At 39.5% G+C, this 24,227-nt stretch overlaps 2 protein-coding genes across 3 annotated transcripts; one reads left to right on the forward strand and one right to left on the reverse strand.

Annotated features, from left to right (window-relative positions):
• The first annotated feature begins 694 nt into the window (after positions 1–694).
• On the forward strand, positions 695–12,302 carry scn4ba (sodium channel, voltage-gated, type IV, beta a). 2 transcript variants are annotated; one of them, XM_061281404.1, is made up of 5 exons: positions 695–914; positions 6,115–6,278; positions 6,360–6,576; positions 6,973–7,102; positions 7,640–12,302. In XM_061281404.1, exons 1-5 carry the CDS (start codon positions 854–856, stop codon positions 7,731–7,733), a joined length of 666 nt encoding a protein of 221 aa, XP_061137388.1. In that variant the 5' UTR covers positions 695–853; the 3' UTR covers positions 7,734–12,302. The 2 variants fall into 2 exon arrangements, with proteins under 2 accessions (XP_061137388.1, XP_061137387.1); XM_061281403.1 differs by having other exon boundaries at positions 697–914; positions 6,103–6,278.
• Positions 12,303–12,428: 126 nt separating this feature from the next.
• On the reverse strand, positions 12,429–24,079 carry si:ch211-235m3.5 (BICD family-like cargo adapter 1). Its single transcript, XM_061281381.1, has 9 exons — positions 23,722–24,079; positions 22,907–23,122; positions 18,128–18,247; positions 17,826–17,972; positions 17,038–17,208; positions 16,346–16,501; positions 14,877–15,004; positions 13,841–13,961; positions 12,429–13,338 (listed from the first exon to the last, which is right to left on the reverse strand). The coding sequence occupies exons 1-9, from the start codon at positions 23,962–23,964 to the stop codon at positions 13,129–13,131; spliced, it is 1,512 nt and encodes a 503-aa protein (XP_061137365.1). The 5' UTR covers positions 23,965–24,079; the 3' UTR covers positions 12,429–13,128.
• Between the last annotated feature and the right edge of the window lie 148 nt (positions 24,080–24,227).

Consider the following 24,227-nt stretch of genomic DNA (forward strand, 5'->3'; position numbering starts at 1 on the left):
TCAAGATGTCTGTCTTGCCAGTGAACAAAGTCAGATGATGCCAGTACAAGATAGCACGAAGGGGGCGTAAAGTAAACGACGCATGAAAGTGAGACAGGTTGAGTGGATGCAGCAAAGAAAACATTGAGTGCTGATCATGTGGCGTGACTGAAGCAAAGCTCTCATCCTATCTTCAACTCTTGTAAAGTAAGGCTGACTCAGTCAAATTGTCCTGAACTACCATACATGAGTGTGTGTGATCACCTTCACCACTCCAAAACACATTCCAAGCTTCCCCTCCCTCTCCTCTCTCCCTCTCTCTCCCTCTGCAGTACCTTCCGCACTCATTTCTATCTTCGCCAGCCGGGGAGACGTTTGCTTTCTGCTTCTCTGCCTGGCTGCTTTGCACCAGCATCCCTTTCTGTTCCTCTTTTTCTCATACTCCATCCATCCTACGTCTCCCCTCTGCGTGGCTTGCTGGCTGATGGGCTTCCCTGACGGATCCTGCTGCTGCCAGAGTGTTGAAGGCTATCTGACACCACAGCACATCGCCAAATAGCTTCTGCGCTGGCTTTTTTTATTTTTTTATTTGCTTGCTGGATCACTACTGAGACTGCTGAGAGAGCGAGAGAGAGAGAGAGAGAGAGAGAGAGGGAGAGAGAGAGGGAGAGAGAGTGGGGAGGACGGGGACACAAACAGGGGGTGGGGGGGACATATTTTCCAGCCAAGGCAGAACTCCTTCCTTGCTGGGACAGGAGAGGGGGAAAGGGAGGGACTAAAAGCCACATTTTGGTTTCGTAACTCAACTGTAACAGAACAAGGACAACATTCAGAATTGGCGAAAAACACAAGGATTCGGACAAAATAAGTTGTCATGGCGTCATTGGACAGCACCAGCTGGAGTGTGCCAGGTCTTCTACTTGCACTGCTGCTAGGTGAGTGAGACTTCTATCCCTTCAATCTGTGTTTTGCACCTTTTTGTGTGTTGGTGGTCAAGTATATTTTTTCTGATTTGCAGCATTCTTTACTTTCTATGTGTCAGACTAATTTCATGCAAGGTGGGTGGCTCAATGCCAGCACAGTAAATCCATACCTCCAAGTCCTAACATTAGGTCTTACTCACGTCACCCTTATAGCATTCACCTCCTACACCTTCTGGTGCAAACAAGCTGACAACACATGTGAGGTGTACTTATTATCACGGTCCAGAACGTTATAATTTTTAGGCTGATCAGTAATCACAATTAAGATGATTTGGGTGAGTTGCAGAAATGGACAGGATCGATTCCATTCCACAACACAATTCACGCAGTGATGACTTGACAGAAGTTGGCTTTCCTAGCACACGAGCATTTTTAGTCATCGACATTGAACACGTTTAATATTTCAAATTGTCTGCCCCCAAGGTTTTTTTGGACCCTATTATTGGTACAAATCGACTCTTTACATACCTCAGACAACTGGACCTTTTTATAGGATAGATCTTATGAGACATAAAGGGTAAAATCAGGACAAAACCAGCCCAATTACCTTAATATGTGTAGCAGGCCTGAGCTGCCCTGAAAACAAGCTGATGTTAGCACAACTTATTCATTATGGAGTGTTGCTATAAAACCTATTGTTATCGGTTTGAAGTTTCGTTTGGGGGGGAATTTACAATCAATCGAAAATCTGAAATGAAAAAACTTACCTGTCAAGCAGTTACTATGTTGTTAATTCCATGCCGATTTTGCATCTCTGTGGGCCGAGCTTCCCCTCTGAATGCAACTCCTGTTCATCCTTGTTTTGTCTCTGGATTTGGCCAATCACTGGGGATGTGTCTTTGATTGGTTGTTTTTCCTCAGATGCTGTTTTTTTGCAAAGATGGGGCTAAAGAGAGCTGATATTGTCACAAATCATTTAACTAATGTCTTCTTGTCAGGCTACACTGACAGTTTTAATAAATATAACAAAAACTTAGGTTTTTTTTGCAAATGGCCACTTGGGAAAAAAAAAACATTTGACACATCAGTATGGTCTGACAGCAATGCGGCAAGGCACATCACAGGACGGCTCATGGCTTAACCAACTCAATTTCCATAATGTGCCACAAACAGATCTCACTACTACTTTGGATAACTACATCTTATTTTAGCTATTAGTGGCTCCAGGCTCCGGACGTGGTCGAGGTGCAAAGGACGGCTGTGTTCTAGCTCCAGGGCTGTCAGAAACATCTGACTTAAGGGCAAGCTCTCGTCTTTCATGCAGGAGTGAGTGGACATTATTTGTGGAGACAATTTTATTTATCATCTGCGCTAGCACACAGCAGCAACACCCCACCTTGCGTTTGTGTTGTCTCTCTCATCATCAACATCTCTTGCTCCACCCGTACACAACCATTTGAGAAATACAGGGTTCTCCTAAATGGGAAATTATCAAAAGCACCAGCAAGTTTAGTAAATTAACGCAATCCATCAATTTTTTGAGGAATTGTGGCGTAGGTTAGGGTTTGTGTCGATACACAAAGCTTCCACTTAGTTTGTGTGATGTCTAAGTTATTTTAAAACAAATTTCAAAATTAATTTAATGAGTTAGTACTTCTGAAAGTCCTGACAAGTCTGTGACTGTAAAGTTGTCATGATGAATTCCCCATCTCTATGGAGGAGCACTCCTGCAAGCCATCATCTCATTTGCACCCTTTCCCCTTCCAAACATTACATTATTTAATGTATTAGTAAGGAGCCCCCCCCCCTTACACACACACACACACACACCACATTTTTATATCTCTCTTGCTCTCTCTTCAGTCGTGATATAAAATGACTTTCAAGCCATGTAACCGCTGTTCCATGAAATCGATATATTTTCCCAAAATTACGCACTATTATCACTCATCAATATTATGGACATTCTATTTGACAAAATAATTTCAGTAAGTGTAAGGGAACTAGTTTTTAGTTTAGCTACGTAACTTTTTATTGTCAAACTAAATCCTTGTAACTGTTTTAGTCAACTTAAATGGCCATCATTATTCTTAGAGACGTATCATGGCTGTAAACAAAGGTTTTTTAAAAAAATGGACTAAGCTAATTGTTTCCTGATGCACTGTACAATACAACCATATGTTTTAACATGCTTTGGTCACTATCAAGTGTCAATAGCTTGTAAATGCAACTTGTCAAAAGTTGTCGTAAATTGATGCATGTGTTTGCCGGAGTCATTTTACGCACGCTGTATCAGTTAACACACACATGTACCGGTGTAGTTGTTTTTGAGTCGAGTCACTACTGCTGTCATTTTCAGCTCTGCTGTCATTTAGTCACCTTGGAAAGAACATTTCCGTTAACATTCCCTGTTCATCTCTCTCTTCCTTCCTGTTGACGCCCTCCATCCGTCTCTCACCCGTCTCTCCACTTTATTCTCTTCCTCTGCGACCAGTCTCTCTCTGTCATTTCTGTTCTTCCCAGCAGCACTCCCTCACCCCACTCTCTTGTGTGGTAATTGTGTCCTCGGTTGGTTCTCTGTGGGTTTGCTCAGAAATACATTAACCCTTTAATGTGTGGCCTACTTAAATAAAAGACATCACCTTGACTGTCAGCCAAGGACACTACATAATAGCAGTTGCATTTTGTTCCATTATCTGAGGTGATTTAGATTTTGCGGTTTTGTTTATGGCAAGGATGCTAATATAGTAGCACAAATATACATACACGTGCACTGAATGCAAGGTTCATAATGATAAGAAACTGTGAAATCACAGGGAGACTGTGAGATCACCGAGCACAAATGCATTATCAGTAACAATAATTGTCATCCAGCTCACTTTTGTGTTGCACGTATTGTAAATGCAGTGACATCTAACAATCTGTTGCAAGACACTAGGTCCTTTTTTAAAGTTTGACGTTTCATGACCAAAATTTAATTAGTACGTTTATTTGGGAACAAAAGAGATAGTCCCCATTCAAATGAAGTGAAATACCGTTAATCCATTTTGATAAATAACAACAGGATTGTGTTGTGTAAATCACAGTAAAACTAATTAGGAGAAATCGTAAAATGTAATTCCAAAAGCACTATAGAAAATGGATGGATGGAAATGCTAGCCCAGCCATTTAAAGCCTTTCCATCATGGAAACGTTTCAAATCCTTGAGTGGTCATTGATAACACATTTATGTCATCTAAAAATACAAGTAGACCACCTTGCAGTATCATTTTCACTATCTTGCTCTAACATCCGTGCTCAATGCGTTCTTTGAACAATAAGACGCACCAGCGTAAAGTGACCAGAGTTCAAAGCTAAGTAAAAGTCCATTAAAGGAGACAAGAGCCAGAAAGAAAAAAGAATAAGGTGGATTTGAACAGCTCACATTGCTATTGAAGGCGAGTCAACTTGAATGCAGACAGGAGATAAAAATATCCACTAGCAGAAGTCAAGATGAAAGGGTAAGATCAGGAGGCAGAATTAGAACCAGACAACTACGAAGACATGAGCTGACACATGATGTGATAGCAAACACTTTAGTTTTTAAACAAATAACGATTTAGGAACAACAAAGTATTGGAAAGGTAGCTGATTTTGCCTTTTAAACTGTAAAAACAGGGCAGTTCTACAGTTCTACTTTTGTTGTTGGAATTGGAAGAAAGAAAATGACTACTTATCCGCTGTGAAACACCAATTTACAGGTGTAAAGTCAAGTGAATGTGTTGATCCCAGTTTGCGCAATGTGATCCCGTGATGGTCAGGGTAGAAAGGACAGTGTTTATAAATAGGACAAGTGTAGACCAGGGGTGTCAAACTCATTTTGTTCACAAGCCGCATTGTAGTCATAGCTTCTTTCTGAGGGCCATTATGACTGTCAACCCAAATAAATGTATGAGCACCTCATATTATATACAGTAAAAGCTACAAAACAAACTGACAAATAACTTGTTTTCAAATCAGACGAGTAAAAACTGGTCAAATATTTAAAAAAAAAAAAAAAAAAAGAGATTATTAAAAGTGAAGACAATTTGCAATTCTAGTAATGACACAAAAATTTGATGCACAATTTGTCTTCGCGGGCCACATAAAATTATGTGGTGGGCCTTATCTGGTCTCCGGGCCTTGAGTTTGACAGATGCCAGAGCAATAATGTGAGCATTACTGTAGTTGTCATTGAACGTTGGACCATGCACAAATGCAAGATGAACAACCTTAATCATTTTACATGGCTCTCGCTAACTTAATTCCATTAATTTCTATGTATCATTAGTCATTCTCATTGGTTGCAAATAAATCAGGTAAAGTCTTCGGACACACTTCTGAATACAGTGCACAAATATAAACCTTCTGTATGTATGTATGTATGTATGTATGCATGTATGCATGTATGCATGTATGCATGTATGCATGTATGCATGTATGCATGTATGCATGTATGCATGTATGCATGTATGCATGTATGCATGTATGCATGTATGCATGTATGCATGTATGTATGTATGTATGTATGTATGTATGTATGTATGTATGTATGTATGTATGTATGTATGTATGTATGTATGTATGTATGTATGTATGTATGTATGTATGTATGTATGTAGGTATGTATGTAGGTATGTATGTAGGTATGTATGTAGGTGTATGTATGTAGGTATGTACAGTGCCTTGCGAAAGTATTCGGCCCCCTTGAACCTTTCAACATTTCGCCACATTTCAGGCTTCAAACGTAAAGCTATAAAATTGTAATTTTTTGTCAAGAATCAACAACAAGTGGGACACAATCGTGAAGTGGAACGTGAAGTGAATCGTGAGGTTGGTTGGTTGGTTGGTTGGTTGGTTGGTTGGTTGGTTTGTTGGTTGGTTGGTTGGTTGGTTTCTTTAGACATGTCCTAACTATAAAGTACAGCGCATGGTAAAAGCCACATTATGCAAGCTTTTATTTGTCAATCTGTAAAACATAAAAATAAAATAGCTCAAAAACAGGATGTGCTAAAAAATGTGTAGACATTTTGGAAATCAGCCTCAAAAATGTTGTTTCTAAATATCTATCAGGAGAGATGTATTATTTGGACCACTGTAGTGAAATTGAATGACTTCACGCAGCCCACCTGTTTATCTCTCACAATACACTATATGTCTTTTGTGCGTCCCACTTCTACAGTCTTTTATTCAGATCTGCCGCACGTTCGTGGACTGGAGGTGTCAACAGGAAAGGTGTCATCAATTGAGGCAATGAATGGCTCCACTGTGTTGCTCCCATGCACCTACTCCTCCTGCATTGGCATTCACAAGCTCTACTTCAGCTGGCATTATAACAACAATGGCTCTAAGGAAAAAGTACGGACCTCGCAAGCATCAGCACATTGATGAAACCTTTATTGTCATAACTGAGTCATGTTATCTTGTGTGTTTGTGTAGTTATGCGATGGGATAGTTCCGAGCGAAGGTGCGGAGGCCAAAGTGAGAGTAAAACATCCGCGAATAGAGTTTGTAGGCGCTAAAAAGGGCAATATTTCTGTCCTGCTGTGGAATATCACCTTTGAAGATGAGGGGGAGTATATCTGTTTTGCAAGGAACCCCAAAGAGAAAGAACGCAATCACAGCGCTATCTACACCCTCTATGTGGTGGATCAAAGTATGCACTATACAGTGATCCCTCGCTACTTCGCGTTTCGTTTATCGCGGCTTCACTATATCGTGGATTTTTTTCCCAAATTAGAAAAACATTTAAAAGTCAAAATAAAACTTCTAAATTGAGGAAACATGTGTCTAACCTTTAGGACAATGTTTGTTTACATTCCTTTAGAAGTCCGTTTTCGCGAATTAGCATCATTCCTCTAACTCGTTACCTTGCCCAGTACTTGTTGGTGACCGTACTTTGCGGACTTTACTTATCGCGGTGGTTTTTGGAACCAATTATCCGCGATAAACGAGGGATTACTGTATTGACATATCCTATCATGTATTGGTGATTTATTTTATTTTTTTGTTTACTATCTCTCACTCAATGTCTCTTTGTCTACACTTTCAGTGAGGGAGGTTGACAATACTTTAACTGTCATCATTGTCTCTGCGTTGGGCGGAGTCATTGGATTAGTTATCATTGTTATGGTGATAAAGGCCTTGGTAGTGCAATTCCTGCTGAAGGATGATGAAAAGAAGTAAGTTATTTAGAGATAGTACCGTATTTTCCGCACTATAAGGCACACCTAAAAACCTCAAATTTTCTCAAAATCCGACAGTGCGCCTTATATATGGACCAATATTGAGCCACTACAGCAGGCGTGTCCAAAGCCCGGCGCGCGGGCCAAATGTATATATCTTATATATATATATATGGACAAAGTTTTAAAATGGGCCATTCATTGAAGGTGCGCCTTATAATCCGGTGTGCCTTATATATGGACAAAGTTTTAAAATGGGCCATTCATTGAAGGTGCGCCTTATAATCCGGTGCGCCTTATAATCCGGTGCGCCTTATAGTGTGGAAAATACGGGAAATAAAACTCATCTACATAATACTCATCATCAACATGCATGGTGTTTGCAAAGTGGTACTGTCACCACTGTTATTTTCAGCAGTCAAGAAATATATATATTTTGGTAATGGTATTCAAGTAGATCAGAAATAATTATGTTTTCATTGTTGCTACTGCTGCATCTGTGTGCTAATCTTTCTTTTCTCCATCGCCTTGTAGTAAAGAGTGCCTGGTTAACGCCTCAGGGAACGACAATAACGAAAACGGACTTACAGGAGCCAAAGCTGACAACAAAGGAACACCAAAGGCATGAGGAAAAAAACACAGAGTATGGTTGTATATATGTTACAAGAAATGTACACTACCAATGAATGAACTGTCTTAGTAGTACACCATGCAAATGTATATTTAAATCATTGCTTGAATTTTTAAAATGTCTGCAGAAGGCTGGGTCACGCTTGTCTACATGGCAGCGCATTTGTTGCAGTGTTTGCCGTCTGTATCATCAAATTCTGCAGCCGTGGGTAGTTCCCTATACTCCATGTATTGAACTCGATCAGTATATTGTATCTTCTTCCTGACTAGTCTTGAGTTAATATGAACCAGAGGAAAAGATGCTCACGTTGGAATAATTGAAGAGCTGCAAAACAGTTGAGAGGTACGTCCTAAACTTGCGTTTCATTTGAATAATGAATGTACTGAGCAGCACAGTGGGACTGGTCACAGTCAAAGGTTCTGGGTTTGATTTGAGACTCAGACCTTTCAGTGAAGAGTTTGCATGTTTACCACTCTTGCATGGGTATTTTCGTTACAAACTCCCACATTCCAAAAACAGGCGAGACTAGTTAGTGGAATAATCTAGATTGAGTTGTGAATGGTTTGCTGGTCTGGTGTCTTGTGACCGACTGGTGATGATTCAGTTGGGTGCCCCACCTCTCACCCAAACTCAGCTGTGATAGACTACAGCTCACATATGTGATCCTGAACCCAATCCATGATGGAAAATGAGAAAAGACAGCAACTCTCAAATTTTCGGGATGCTTGGATTTGTTTTAGGGGTGCTTCAGCGCCACCAAAAATGATCTAGACACATCAATGTTGCACCCAAGGCAAACGAATGATCCAGTTCTTCTCAGTTATTTTATTTTAGTTTCACTTTAGATTGTCAAACATAGGTGCCTGCTCTGCTTTTTCTCCCCCTGTTAACAGGAGGATTAACTCACAGCAAATATCTTTTTTGGGGGTGAAAGTGTTAAACTCTAACCATCATCCGAGACAATCCCAAAATACCCAACTCCCTAAAGAGAATGAAATGAATGCTGCTTCTGCATTGGCGATAGTTATTTATTTTATTTATTTATTTTAGCATGTTTGCATTTTAGAGCACTCCGTACAAGTACTTGTTGTCTGCAGCACAGGAGGAACATTTGTGTGAATTCAGGAGGTTGCAAATAACCCTTCATATACTGTCAACCGAGGCAAGAAGCAAACTAAGAATTTGATGACAAAAGAGTAAGGGCCACACTGATATAACTTAATTCACATAAAGTTGTATCTTTGTCCTAGATGCATTCTTTAGTCATTGTAACTTTACAACTGTATCTTTCAAAATTCTAACTTCTAGAAATGTTATGGCTTTGTTTTAGTACTGTCTAGTAAGCTTTAATTCTCATTGAAAATTTCTCAAAACATTACTTTTTCCCTCATCAGTACACATTTTTCTGGTCAGTGTTGCTCTAATATTCCTTCATAGTAAACTAATGCAGAACATCTATCTAGACTCATAAAGACATGGACATATAATTATTATTATTTTTTTAACAAAAACATAATTTACATAACTGTATTCCAAAATAAGTGGATTAGTGCCATTCTTCTATCAGCCACTCCACATTGTGCCCTCTATGCAACTCTACCAGAGGTTATTTGAGAAGTTGGCACAGGCGACCTGCCATGCACTCTCACACATACCTGGGATAGATAGGACAGCTGAGTGCTACACATGCAAACACACACACACACACACTTAGTATTCAAGTATTCACATATGAGCGAGCGGTGCACTATAGTGCACAGACCTTGCACACAAACGAGCACTTTACCACTGCACGGAGTGGATGCACAAATCAACTTGTGTCCATTCTTATTTTATTACAAAATAATTTGAAAACAAATAAAATTAAATTTGTCGAATTTCAGTTCGTTTTCTGTCGACAGCCATGCATTTGTTTTATTGTCCCAGTTTTTCACTCAGCCCAGTAGGCTGCTGTCTTATTTATGTTAAGTATTTCCCATCTTGTTTTCAATGGAAGCAATAATACAGAAACTGTTGTGCAATAATATGTTAAAGGCACTTTAGAAATGTGTCGCGACACAAGGCCTGTCAATTATTGGCCCTGTAGGAAAGTGCCTCAGTGGGTCAATGCATTGAATATATACAGCATTTATATTGGACATTAATCATATTGGACATGAATCCCATAATATTGATTTAATATTTGATCTTCCGACTCTATAGAATATACAGTGCTATAATCGTCTCTCCCGTTACTTGAGTAAATACAGCCCTACAATGAATATGGTTAGTTACAGATAGTGCCATGAATATCTAATATGTAATGTAATCAACTTAAAAAAGACATTGCCTTATTCTAACAGTAACAACTTTGTCTCACTGAATGTATCTAGCTGAGAATGTCAAAATGCAATACAATCACAAAGCCTAGAATTCTTCCAAGTTACATTAATGTTACGGAACAATTGGAACATAATTCATGCAATTACCGTAATCTTCGGACTATAAGTCGCGGTTTTTTTCATAGTTTGGGTGGGGGGCAACTTATACTCAGGAGCGACCTAAATACATATATATAGGGGGTTTTTTTTCACTTTTTTGGGCATTTTATGGCTGGTGCGACTTGTACTCCGGTGCGACTTATAGTCCGAAAATTACGGTATGTCTCCCTGAGTCTCAAGTCTTCAGTTTACCAAATATGAATAGTTTCATGTTTTCCAACTTCGACCAAATAAGAAAATATATATGTAGATATATATTGTAGAGTGGAAGCTGTTAAAGCTGCAAAATCCAAGACTAACTCCATATTTGAGTATGAGGGAAATATATAAGTAATGTATTTTGTTATACTTTACAGCACATGTACAATAATTACTGACCCATTATTTATACTATACTCGCAATAAGAATGCAGATTATATTATAAACTTAACCATTTACTAATTTGGAATCTACAGTTCATGCAGTCAACAAAAGTCTGATTTAGTAAATAATTTTCCTCACCATGACAGTTTCTCAGAAAATAAAGTCTAACAGTTGTGGCAGGTTTGAGAATTAAAGTTATGTTTTGTGTGTGAAATAATTGATGACATATGAAAGTCATCAAACACAATGTGTCAAGCAAACAAAAATCCCAAAAGACGCAGTATGATGGAATTGAATAGTTGTCATACCTCAAATGTAACATACACAAAATATTCACTGTTTGCTGCATACATTTTTGTTGATTTTGAAAAAAAAACAATTTGGTTGCCAGTTGTGACCTCATTAAAGTTCCCGCAATATTTTATATGGGTGCACTGCACATTCTCTGTTGTGCTGCTCATCCCACAAATTTATGCCCCATACAAATGGGGCTTCATTTAAAAGGGAAACAGACTTTCCAGCTGTACAAAATATTCTATTTAGATCTAATAAAGAGAAAACAATTTATCACTGCTAGACGGCCAATGTTTACGTCTACCAAAAAGTCATACTGAATGTCATATGTGGAGACATGATTATGTTGTAACGTCTTTGCCCCTTTACCTGTTTCATCGTCCTGCAAAAAAAATGAGATGAATCATCATCAGCTGACCATGTACAACCATTGCTGCAGTACTAAAAATATAATACTTGATTATATCCATCTAGTCAAGTTGGTATGACAGGCCTGTTGTCTCAACCCAATTAGTTCATCAATTAAATGTGTACGTAATAGAAACAACATATTGTATTAGGCAAATAGTAATTTTCACAATATATTCGGCACACTTGGCTATAATACAAGTGTATAAAATGCATTTTACGTAGTCCTGCGTACGTAAGAATTACTTTTCTAGCTCTTTTTGTCAGATTGTTTATTATCACATGTCTGTGCCTCCAACTTTTTCAACATTTGTACTCAATTGTAAGGTTATAAGGGGAAGGGACCACAAAGATATATGGATAAAATCACTTCAAATTGACAGCTATGGGCAGAAGCCGTGCCATTGAATAACGTAATTATTAGGGCAAGACAATTTAGTAGAAAAATAGATGAGGATTGACTACCATGTTTTAGAGAAAAATGTTAAACTGCCACAGCAGCTGGAGCTCATACTGCCAGTCCAGGAGTCTCATGTCTGCCCAAATATTACACTACCACAATTTAAATGTGCATCCAATTATTACTCTAACAACTACTACAGATATGTAACACTCGCCATGTACTTCCTCACACTGCCAAGTTTGCTCCCACATTCCATTTAAATACAAAGATCAATGCACTTCAACAGGAATCCGAAAAAAATCTATAATAGAGGAAAAAACTTTTTGATATGATGCAATCAAAGATTGCTCATGTCATACTGTTTGAACACAAAATGCACCATTCTTAAGTGTTGCAGCAATTGTTTGTACTTCAAAGTATATTGAGTGTATTGAATATTCATACTATATGTACGATGTCATCACCAACACATGCAACCCCAGATTTACTGGATTAATGTTCCTCTGAATGTCAGCCTGTTTATCTCTCTGTAATCATGCTCACGTCATGACTATGCACCTGACTTGTTAAGGAAATATAATGTAAATGTAAATAAAAGCATTGTAATTGCTAGAGAACTTCAATGAGCCAGTGTCTGTTTGTGAAATAACTTAGTACCCATTGTTGAGGAATAGATCTGTTTCTCTATATCGGATTTTTTATTTTATTTTTTTATCCTTGAGTGGGCAAGTAAACATACTAGATGAGACGTGGAAAGGTTTATTGGACATGACAATCAGAAGTCGTTCTAAATTGTTGTCACATTTTCAATTAAACAATGCCATGGTTGATGATAATAGTTAATAAGTTATTGATAAACAAAAAAAATGACTTTTTAAATGTGTTAAATATCTTATATTTAACACACCCATACAGACACCCAAATACAAATGGTGCAAAAGTAGGCGATTTCTCAAAAGTACTTTCTGGAATTATTTGAGAATGTTACTTTTGCCTCTTTTGGGGAAACTGAGAGAAGACAATGTAACTTGAACTTTTAGCTTGGCAAGTTAAAAAACAATAACAGTACAATTGCATTGTTTTGTCCTTATTCCCTGGTCCTCCCTTTTTTTCATTAACTCACAATAGCAAAATCCCAGCTGCCTCTCTGAAATATGCCATACAAAGCAACAAAAGCAAAGACATTTACAAAATCATCAGTATTCCAAAAATAACAAACATTATTTACAATGTTAAACAAAACCACAGTGAGAAAAAAAATGTTCCAGGGTTGGTCACAATAGAAAGAAGCTTTACTTTAAATGTGCTTTGTTGTTCATTTGATCACAAGTGTCTGTGATCACAAGTGTCTACATTGTTCTTTTTTCATCAAACATCCACCATCCATCATTTTCGAGTGATTCTTCTGAGCAACCAGCAAGTAGATGGAGGCCACGCAGTTATTTACTTGGTATATGATGTCCCTTTGCCTCGTCTTAACCAGTCCCGCCACGGGGACTGGGCCTTGTCCTGATTGGCATCTACACCCCAAGGGAAAGTGGTCCTGTGGGACTTGCGGAAAAATGACATTCCTTGTGAGGTGATCTTTTTCTGAGGCTGTTCCGACTGCTGCTGTGACCTCAGCTGCTGGTTGATGACGATCTGGATGTCGTCCTGAGGAAAGGCAAAGACAAATTGTCAATGAGGAGATTACCAGGGGTGAGTTGTGTGTTTTTTATGAAGACAAAAAAATGTGTAACTGGTTGAACGCTACATAAAAAATAAACATTTTAAAATGTATTCACCAATGGTGTCATTTATAAATGTTCAATTGGAAAAAAAAACAATGAGCGTTAAAGGGTCACATGACATTTTCCATGCACATAGTCAACCAGACTGGGAAAGTTGTAATATGAATTCTGGACCACTAGATGGCAACGTAAAAACACACAAGCACACACCAACAAAATGGATCGGTTCATGTGGCTTTTGAGTTTTAGTACATGCGAATGACATGTGACTGTTAGTGTAGCAGTATTGTATGTGAAATCAAAGCACTAATGTCATTGTCATAAATTTGTCTCCAAATGTTTTCACACGCTAAAATGCATTGTAACTAACTAATGGTCAGATTGTGTTACTGTTCTCAGTGTAAACAGCCCCAAAAAGACCTTACCTGCCAGGCCTCCAATTCCTGTGAAAGCTCCAGTTTACGCTGAATAGCATCTAATAATTGGTTGTTGAGAGACATCATTTCGTTTTTACTCCGGACCAACTCGGCCTCCATCAGCGTTTTCCTGCAAAAAAGATGAGCAGGTATGGAAAATCATTCAATGTTGGACTAGAGTCAGGTATCCTTGAAAGTTCAAGTACAATTTTCAAACAAACTGGTTAGATTCAGAACTTTAAGATGACCGACTTTTTAAGACAGTTTTATTGTCATGATTCGTCCTCGGCCACACCCCTTTCGTTATCGTAATGTCTGTCACCTGGTTCCTCTTGTTACCCTGTGTATTTAAGCCCTGCCCGTGTATATCTCCCGGCCGGTGTCTACTGCTGTGATCCGTCCCTGTCCGCGCCCAGTGTTCCTGTCGTTTGGTCTTCCACGGTCTGTCTGGAGGCTCACGGTCAGAATTTTAATCCTTGTCCAAGTTTCCAAGTGTCCAAGTATCCAAGTGTCCAAGAAGACTTCTGTCTGTTTGCTGGCCGTGAGTCTCTATCCCGTTTGTGTCTTCGTTTCCCCACCTGACTCCCTTCCAACTCCCTTTCCCTTCAATAAATCCTGGTTCAAGCTGCATTTGGTCGCCCTGGCTCAACTCATTCCTGAAATTTATGACCGTGATTAATTCTAAAACCTTGAATTCCTTCATTTGAAACATGATTTAAGGGCTCCATGTTGTATCATAATAGTCTAAAATATTGATACGGTATGTTTAGATCTGAATATTATTTAAAGTAGTAAGTATGATGCATTTTATAAAGATTGGAAACTCATTACATATTTTTCAAATTCTTTATAGGGTTGTCCATTTAAAAATCGAGCAATATGTGTCAGTTGGAAACTTGTGAACAGCGGATTAAAGGATTAACTGACATGACTAAGGATAATAAGGCCTTAATTATGGAAATTAGGACTTTTTAAGGCTGTCTAATGATTTCAGTACAAATATAATCGTTGCTTTTAAGACGATTTAGCATGAAGGATGACTGACTTGGCAATGGCTTCATCTCTGTCTCTGATGGCCTGTTGGGTGACTTCAGCCTGCTGCTTGACGCTCTGCAGTTTCTGCCTCATTGCAGCATTCTCCTGCTGCTGCTGCTGCTGCTGCTGCTGCAACTTCTGAGGGGAGGGGGAGCAACAATAGTTCAGTGCTTTATCTGATAATTGACTGTACATTTACTGTAAGAACACTGCGCCATTATAGCATTAATAACTCGTTGATAGTGAGACATCCACCTTTTGTGTAAATACTAGAATTGCACTGCATGTCTATGACGCAGATACTATAAAATGAAATGAGAGCAGCCAGATGAGACTTCCCATAAAGACCCACTTTGGTCACAACCCTCCCCAGCAGCACTGCGCCATCTGATCCCTTACACTGCACTCAAATTCCCACACTGATCATTTCCCCAGGCAACAAAGAATGACAGAGATCCCCGAGCATACGGGAAGAACGTAAAGATCGAATGGCAGCAATGCATTTGTTTCAAACCTCCCCTCAGAGGAGATTCTGACGTTTTGGATTATGCATATTTCATTACAGGGATACAATTGTTACTGCTGTATGCTCACTCACATTTAAGGAAAGCTTAGACAAGCATTTAACTTATCACTTGTAATGGTTAGCCAACATTCGTATTACATAAGTCCACAATACATTCAGTGACAATAAAGTTGCTGTGATAGGAGTGGAAGAAAAAAAAAAGCCCTATACTCAGCCACCAATTTTTTTTTCCATTGTGAAAACACAAACAAATGAACAGTAAAATAGCTAAAGTCTCTTTTGGCGACTTGTAATATTTAATACTAACTGCAGCTATTTATAACCAGGCTCTGTGCATTTTTTTCTTTACTTTTATCAACTGAAAGTCTACCTGTCATCTGAAGTGTAGTGGAACCGCTAAGACCTAGGTGTCAAACTCAAGGCCCGGGGGCCAGATACGGCCCGCCACATCCTTTTATGTGCCCGCGAAGACAAACAAATTCACGTCAGTGCTAAAAATTGCAAATTGTCTTCACTTTTAAATAATAGAGATATTGCTAGACATTTATCTTTTCAAAATATTAAAACATTTTTTTACTTGTTTCAGATTTGAAAACTAGTTATTCATTGATTTGTTGTGTCGTCTATACTGTATATAATATGAGGCATTCATACATTTATGTATGTATTTGGGTTGACAGTCATAATGGCCTTCTGAAGAAAACTATGACGACGATGCGGCCCGCAACAAAAATGAGTCTGCTCTAAGGTGTAAAACATTCCTCTTAAGATTTCTAGTTTATTTATATTATTGTTTGCTAAACACATATTCCTTTGAGACTTCTCTGTGATTAAGGGCTATATAAATACACTTGACTAAACACATTTCCCCATAGAAAATATTAGCTATGGAAGTAATTCAACACATATGGCCTGAAACATTTCTGAAATAGAAAATGTTATGCTTTTCTCACCTTTGCTCCCGAGGCCTGTGTCAGACTTTGGGCCACTGTCTTCAGTTGGTCCAGAGCACCCTTCAGGCTCTGCTCTTGATCTGTAGCCGCACATGTCACACTGTTCTGGGCCAGTGGCAGTAGTAACTTACAGATCGATCCCAATTCTTCAGTTAGCTACAAAAAAAGGCACATTATGTTGACAGTAAATAAACAATAATATAAAATATTATATATGAATAAAAATAAAATAAATGAATAAACAAATAAATAGCACATTGTGCTGGATGGTCAAGGGAACAAGGAACACTCCACCAAAGTGGGTAACAAATAGGATACCAATTGAATGACTCATAAATGTAGTTAAATCCTATTTTACTGTGGTAAGAACATTCATAAGTGATTATGATTGAAGGGTTGAATGTATTGGTGCCCACTGGAATTCTAATAAGCTGAAAAAACATTCTTCTCTAAACATAATGTGTGATCATCTTTAATACTGGCAAGATTTCCATCTTTAATTCACCTGAGATTTTCTTCATGTATTACCAACAAAGAAAGTCAATTTCAAAATCTGAGTGCAATTTTAATTAATTAAATTGCTCCCACACTGCATTTACAGCACTGGATTAGAGTAATATTTGAGGAGATACGATATGATATGCTGATTGTTTAAAAAGTTGTGTCCCTATGAGTTCTGAATGATTTGGTACCTCTTCTTTACTGACTCCTAGGTCAGCCATGTCCAACTCGGAAAGCAGGGATGAATCGCCAAGGCTCCTGGATTCTTGTAAGGATACCCGTTCTTCGAGCTCCTCCACCTGGGCTTGAAGCTCCTGTGAGCGACCTTGCGCCACTTCCAGCTCCTGTAAAGCTTCAGCGAGCTGAGGGGGGCGGGGGGAGAACAGCACAGGTGAGTCCAAAAACGCACAACTTGACAATCATCATCGGCTTATTTTAATGCTTAATTCTCCTTACAGAGAAACTGGGCATAAATAATTATTGTAACTAAAAAGCCATGTTTCATATAAATTGAGAGGATGTTTTGATCGTTTCCTGACTGAATTCTACTACTATTCAAATTTTAAAAACAGATGGATGCGATAAGATTTATAGAAACAAGGCTATTTGGATCTTTTTTTAAACTTGTGTACAACACTTCCAGTGGGACAGTAATCCCGACGCGCCAGAATCCTACTTTTGTGTAATCGTGAAACTTAACAAGCATGTGGAATCTAGACCTGCAGGTGAAATGTCGCAGTTAGTAGAACAAGTACGTCTTGTAAGATGAGTAAGTATCACCTTTCAAACTACCACAAAAGCCTCAGGCAGGGAGTTTAAATTCCCGTTGTTCATGTAGGTGAACTGCAATGTGCTGGATGTAAATTGAATTCAAATTATATACATTTATGAAAAAAACACCTGTTATTTCTTCGTTTATAAATACTCTTAGTCAGTCACTATTAAACATGCACATGTGCATGTATGTGTGTGTGCCTACCCGTTGGTTATGCTGTTGGTTGAGTTGGTCGTGCATAGCCAGACGCGAGTTCAAAGAGGCCAAGTTGGCTCTCAGCTGAGCATTCTCCTGACAAACCCTCTCCAAACGCTCCTCCAGCTCCTGTTCCCTTTGCGTGAGGCGCAACACCTGGACAGAAATGTTTTGAGATATAACCACTGAGTTATTTTACCACAAAGAATGTCAACGGGGGTTTTCAAAAACTAACGGTGCCAAGAGAAACTCAAGTAAACCAATATACGTAGCAATTCTTTTTTTAGAGATTTGGTCTCATGTTTGCTTACCTGTTCTCGCATGGCGCTGATCACCTCCTCGTCCTGAGGCTTGTTGTGATTTGTGGGTTTTTTCAGGTCTTGCTTAATCATCTGCAACTCACTGGACATCACCCTCTCCACCTCTACTGCCTGCAAACATGGAATTTATTGTCTTCAGATCTCAAATCTGGGCTTTTGGAAGATTGAGGCCACAATCGCTAAACTGTAAACAGCTGAATGGAGCCAGTATGTCTATCTACAAGTGTGCCATGTGCCAGATGGAGCAGAGAACTTCTTGATCTGGTAAGTGACCATATTCAGCAACTATGTGCCAGACAGTTCAAATGTTGTACATCGGGAGGGTCAGAGGGGGCATCTTGAGTGTACGTGTCTGAAGACATGTAAATAGGAAGAGAGGAAGTGTGTAGTAAACTATAGCACATAATGAACAAAAGCAAAAGCAAGCTGCTTGCAGACGCACAATGAGGAACATAAACCTGATTCCTGGAGATGCCTTAATTACCGGCTGGTCTCATCAACACGGACCTCTCTCACAATAGAGGCAGCGACCCGCTGAGAATAAGCCGAGACACAAGTGGAAGGAGAGCGCTCCATTTGTTCCAAACACAAAGAGGTGATATCCCCTCATATGGCCCCCCAGCCCCAGGCCATCCCCGGTCCACAAGAAGAGCTACAGTATAGGGCAGATGAGACGCCAAGCCATGGCCAAATCCCTCGGGGAGTGCTTACAAAGGATGGCTTTCCCTTGGGATGATGGACTGTTAGTTCATTGGAGCCAACAAAAACAGCAAATGAAATATTTCTACCTCTATGTGTTGTATTTTCCTTTCTATGATGCTTGGTTGCAAAGAGATGAGTGTACTCTACTGACATTTTCTCTTTATAGTGTACAAGAGAAATCCAAAGCAGAGGATTTTTCTCCAATAGTAACTTATGTAAGTGGAGTCTCAGATTTGATTTTACACAGCTACAGTTTTATGCAATCCAAGTTTGTAGACTTATCATGATGATAAGCTCACTGATGTCAAGCAATACAGTCGACCCCAGTGATAGGGAAGGGGCGAGGCCAGCGAAAAGCCATGCATAATTGATGCCTAAATATGAATAAATAAATGTAACCCCCCAAAATAACTTTAAAAAGGCACTAAGAAATATTTACTATGAATTTTCCATTAAAAAATGGGCTGGAAAGGGGTCATAATGTGTATGTAGGCAGGACTCGATATCAACCATAAGAAAATGTCCTGCCAACTTGAGTGTTCTAGAAACTGCTGCATTGTATCCTCGTATAATAATAATGTTAATGATTTATTTGAGTAATATAAAAACAAAAGGCCATTCATTTATGGTTCACTCGCAAAGACAGTCCAAACTGCAAATAAAGCATACCGGTTTTTTCCGTGTATAGTGCGCAAAATTTTACTAATTTATTGTCCTAAAATCCGGGGTGCGCATTATACATGGGTACAAAAAAAAAAAAAAAAAAAAATTTTTCTTTTTTTAAATTTTTTTTTTTTTTTTAAGTCCCAATGATCGTCACACACGCAGGGAGGCAATGGGTCCCATTTTTATAGTCTTTGGTATGGTCTTAACTAGGCTGGATGTAATTTTTTTTGTTGGCGTTGATTTCTCCGACTGCCCGTAAACGCACCACCGCGCTTCGTGCGCGCACGGGACAGCAAACGAGCAGGTGATCGAGCAAGCGTCTGATACGAGAGCATTGCGGTCGCATGGAGCGTGTTTGAAGTGAACAGCAGAGAAGAAAGGCAAAGTGTTGTGAAATAAAATGCACAGAACGGATGCGCAAGACGCGTCAGCTTTATAAAGAGCGAGAGTTGTTTTCTTCCTATTAGTTTCAATTCACAGTTTAATTAGCAGTTTCAATCAGCAAATAACAAAATGCGTATTACAGGTAATATTTTATTTCACAACACTTTGCCTTGTTCCTTTGGTCTCTGCTGTTCATCCTAAAACACAAAGGCGCTCTTTAAGCAATGCGACAGTGAGCGCCCGGCGCGCTGCGGTTGCGCGACCGCACCAAATTAAGCTCCCTGCGCAGTGCGCACTGAGGTCCACTTAAATTTTAGAAAGTACATCGGGACTTTAAAAATATCTTCTAAATTTCAGCGACGGCTCTGTCACAATAATCGGCCAGCCCGGTGCAGTTGGGCGGTCGGCGGCGCGCTACGGTTGAGCGTTCTCTCGCACGCTCTCTCTCTCGCTCTCTCTCGCTCTCGCACACACGCAAACCGGATATCATACGGAGGCCGCCATTACAGATGCGCAGAACGGATGAGCAAGACACGTCAGCTATATAAAGAGCGAGAGTTCAGTTCTCTACCTAAATCCGTATTACAGGTAATATTTTATTTCACAACACTTTGCCTTGTTCCTTTCTTCTCTGCTGTTCACTTCAAACACGTTCCATGCGCACGGAGCGCGGTGGTGCGTTTACGGGCAGTCGGAGAAATCAACGCCAACAAAAAAAATTACATCCAGCCTAGTTAAGACTATACCAAAGACTATAAAAATGGGACCCATTGCCTCCCTGCGTGTGTGACGATCATTGGGACTTAAAAAAAAAAAAAAAAAAAATTAAAAAAAAAAAAAAAAATTTTAAAAAAAAATCATAAAAATTCGGTGCGTATTATACATGGGTACAAGCTTTTTTCCAGCATCAGCATGCCATTTTTAGGGGTGCGTACTATACATGGGGGCGCACTATACACGGAAAAAAACGGTAATTAACTACAAGATTAGACAGCACCAATTTAGTTTAGTGTGTCAGTATCAGAGTGTATTGTACTGTGGTCTGTTACTTTTGCAAAGTCATCCGATATTCTTCAGTTAAGTAAATGATTCACACCATGAAACAAAAAAAAAAACATGAATATTCCCTTCTGGTCATTCATCAATTATTTGTCTGAGGGTTATCTGTTGTTCTAGATTGCAACGCATTCACTTTGTGAAGCTGAGAACCTGTACCTACAAATATCTTGGCAAAATCAATAATAATCACTTCTGTGTTTGAGATCATTTAAACAAAAGTTTGCAAAGATGGGTGCTCCTGAGAATGAACTCTTTTAGCGCAGGTAAAATAAGTAGGATTGTGAACAAATCCATGGGTAAACTCTCCCTCATATCTTTGTGCATACTTCTCAACACTTGGGCGACTATCTAAACAGTAACACATTGTTTTCAGACAAACATTTCCTCAACGCTATAGCAAAGCTTTCCTGTTCACATCTGTTTTGCTGCTCACGCCACACGAACAACACAAATCCACTCAAGCGGTCCACACCGAACAAAAATCCCTTCCTGTACACAAAATACGTACCAAAAAAACCGTCAGAAATTGATTGGCAGATTATGTCTCAATCATAACAATATATTTGAGACTGTTATGTGGCTTGAAAACAATTCTGACCTCAAGGAAAGGTTCCGGCATGCCGTTACCAAATGTCCAACTATTTTGGTTTGTCCCGTTTATATTAAATTGTCGAGCTCCACCGTACACAAAAAACTACTGCAGTATCCACACTACTCACCAAATGGCCAGCAGAAGCACCTAAAACCAGACCAGGTAAAGTGATATCATTAGACATTAGTGTTCCTTCTCACACTTTCTCCATCCTATAACTTCTACAACAGAGCTGAAGCCAAAGAAAACAGTTCCTCCACTCCCTTTTGTCTCCAACAGCCCAAGTTTTTATCTAAATTGGCGTTTTCCTGCACTTCAAGGGGCTCCTGTCGCCACCACAAGCCCTCGAATGGAAAGCCATCACATTCACATTCCAGTTTTGTGTGGACCTTGACACTTGGGAGGGGAGGGTTGTTATTTTGGATTTGTTTATAACTTAGAAGGAACTACATGGCTGCTTTTTTTTCTCTCCAGAGCACAAAACTTCTCTTTAAAAGCACATGTGATGCATGATATTGCTACATCCAGGGAAATACACTTGAACAATCTTACGCTTCCTTCTTAGGACCACAAAGTCCAATCAGCTTCTTATTAGTATATCAGGTGATAAGAAGTCCTTGAGAAATACGTCACTGCTTGGATTATTGTCACCGTAAACACATCTTCCTTAGCTTATAACTATTAATGTTTGACTGACCACAAATGATGATGAATCAGCTGTATACTGTCATGAATATTTTTCCATTAGGTCATACAACTGCATGACAATCAAAAATAGCTTAAGACTAACACTGTGTACCAAAACAAGCTACAATATGATAATGTATAATCATGTTTTACTAAGTTGTCAGTCTTTCTATTTTCAATTATTTGGTCTTGACTACTATGTATCATAAATACTCAAAATGTGCTGTTTTCAGAGTTCATTATTTCATCAGTTTGTTTTTTTTTGTGTGGATTTTGCATACTAGGTTTTGGAAAAACTACAGAACTTTAAGGATTTTGGGCCAAAGCAGGCTACATAATGGCGCCAATCCAAATAAAGTGTAGATCTTTCTTGCGAGTTCGGGTACTTTAGGATATTATCCACAAACACATTTGTTAAACACACATTGCTTTACTGTGTGAGAGCACAAAAACCGAGTGTGTGTCTGGCTGATACCCGAGAGGGAAAAAGAACACAGTGTCAATGTGTGAGGTGGACTGGGTCAGTGCACATCTTATCAGCTTTGGAGCTCGGGTCTGTTGTTACATGATCACCTTGAGGGCCTTTCATGATATGAACACATCAGGCAATTATTCTCACACACAGCCTGACCTGTGTGTGTGTGTGTGGGGGGGGTTAGGGTTAGGGGGAATGGACTCACAGTTTTGAGCTCCTCCTTCAGTCGCTGTGTGTTGTCACTGTAATCCATCTGAGCTTGTGTCTTGTCCCTCTCAGCCTGGTACAAGGCCTGAGTGAGCTGCTGCACCTGAGCACTCAACTCCCTTGCATCCCTCTCCAGGTAGCCCACCTGACTCTCCCACTCAGACTGGCAGTTTTCCAGCTTCAAGCGTAGCTCATGGTTGCTCTGTTCCAGCTCCTACGTGAGGGGCGAGAGAAGGGGAAATAGGGTGGGGGACACAAATACCACAAGGATTCATAATTCTAGATTAGTCAACGTGTTTTTGCACGAACTGCAGTCACTCAGACCCCATTATACTTGCTCTTGTCTAATATTTCTACTAGCTTGAAAGTAAATACACAACCATGTCTATTCTGATGCTAACTTTCCACTTCAGCATATGAATGCAAAATATATCTCAAGAGTTCAGAGGGATATTCTTGTTGAGGTTGCAATAAAATGTTCCTCATCTTAAATGATCTTTGCTCCTCTCGTGTGGCTCAATAGGGCAACCAAACATTTCTCATAACCACACATACACTATATAACCTATTGTTGGGAAACAAGAAGAGTTTTTGAATCTCTTTAATTATACCGTATTCAAGAACAGTTAGACATCAGCAAAGAAATATCTGCAGAATCACGCGCACGCGTTTCTGACGCTTTATTTTTTACGCCTAAATATACAGAAAGCCAGGTTGTAAGATAACACTGGTATTTCCCACCCACTGCCCTTACAAAGTAAAAACACAAAACTCCACAGACAAAACCCGTCTTTGATTTTGAAAAAGTCTTACCTCCAGCTTATCAACGTAGCTCTCATGTAGTTTGTCCCTCTGCTCTTTGAGTTGACGGTTTTCCAGGAGCAACCCGTTCCCCAACTGGGCAGCCAAAATAACCTCTTCCTCCTTTTGTTTCAAAGCGGCTACAAGCTGACCGGGGTCTTGGTAATCGACTATTTCCTCCCCGCCGTAGTCGATGAAAAAGTCCTCCTCCAGCATTTGCTTGGCCGAAAGCCCCCACTCGTATGGCCGATTCATGACTCCTTATCGCTCACTCCAAAGTAGTTTACGTGCACGCACAAACGAGAAAGGTAATAACATAATGCGCTCCATGACACCTGACTGTGCTGTACTTATGTGGTGCAGGGAGGGTGCGGGGGGGGGGGGGGGCGACTGTCATCTGCAGCTTTCTGTATGCGCAGGGCGTCGGCTTGTTGTATCACTTGGCAACGGATAGCGTCCTTTCCAGCTTCATAATACTATAATTAAATCATTAAGATTGACTCGAATATGGGCCGTGA

Source organism: Syngnathus typhle, linkage group LG6, assembly GCF_033458585.1.
Source record: "Syngnathus typhle isolate RoL2023-S1 ecotype Sweden linkage group LG6, RoL_Styp_1.0, whole genome shotgun sequence".
NCBI classification, from domain to species: Eukaryota; Metazoa; Chordata; class Actinopteri; order Syngnathiformes; family Syngnathidae; genus Syngnathus; species Syngnathus typhle.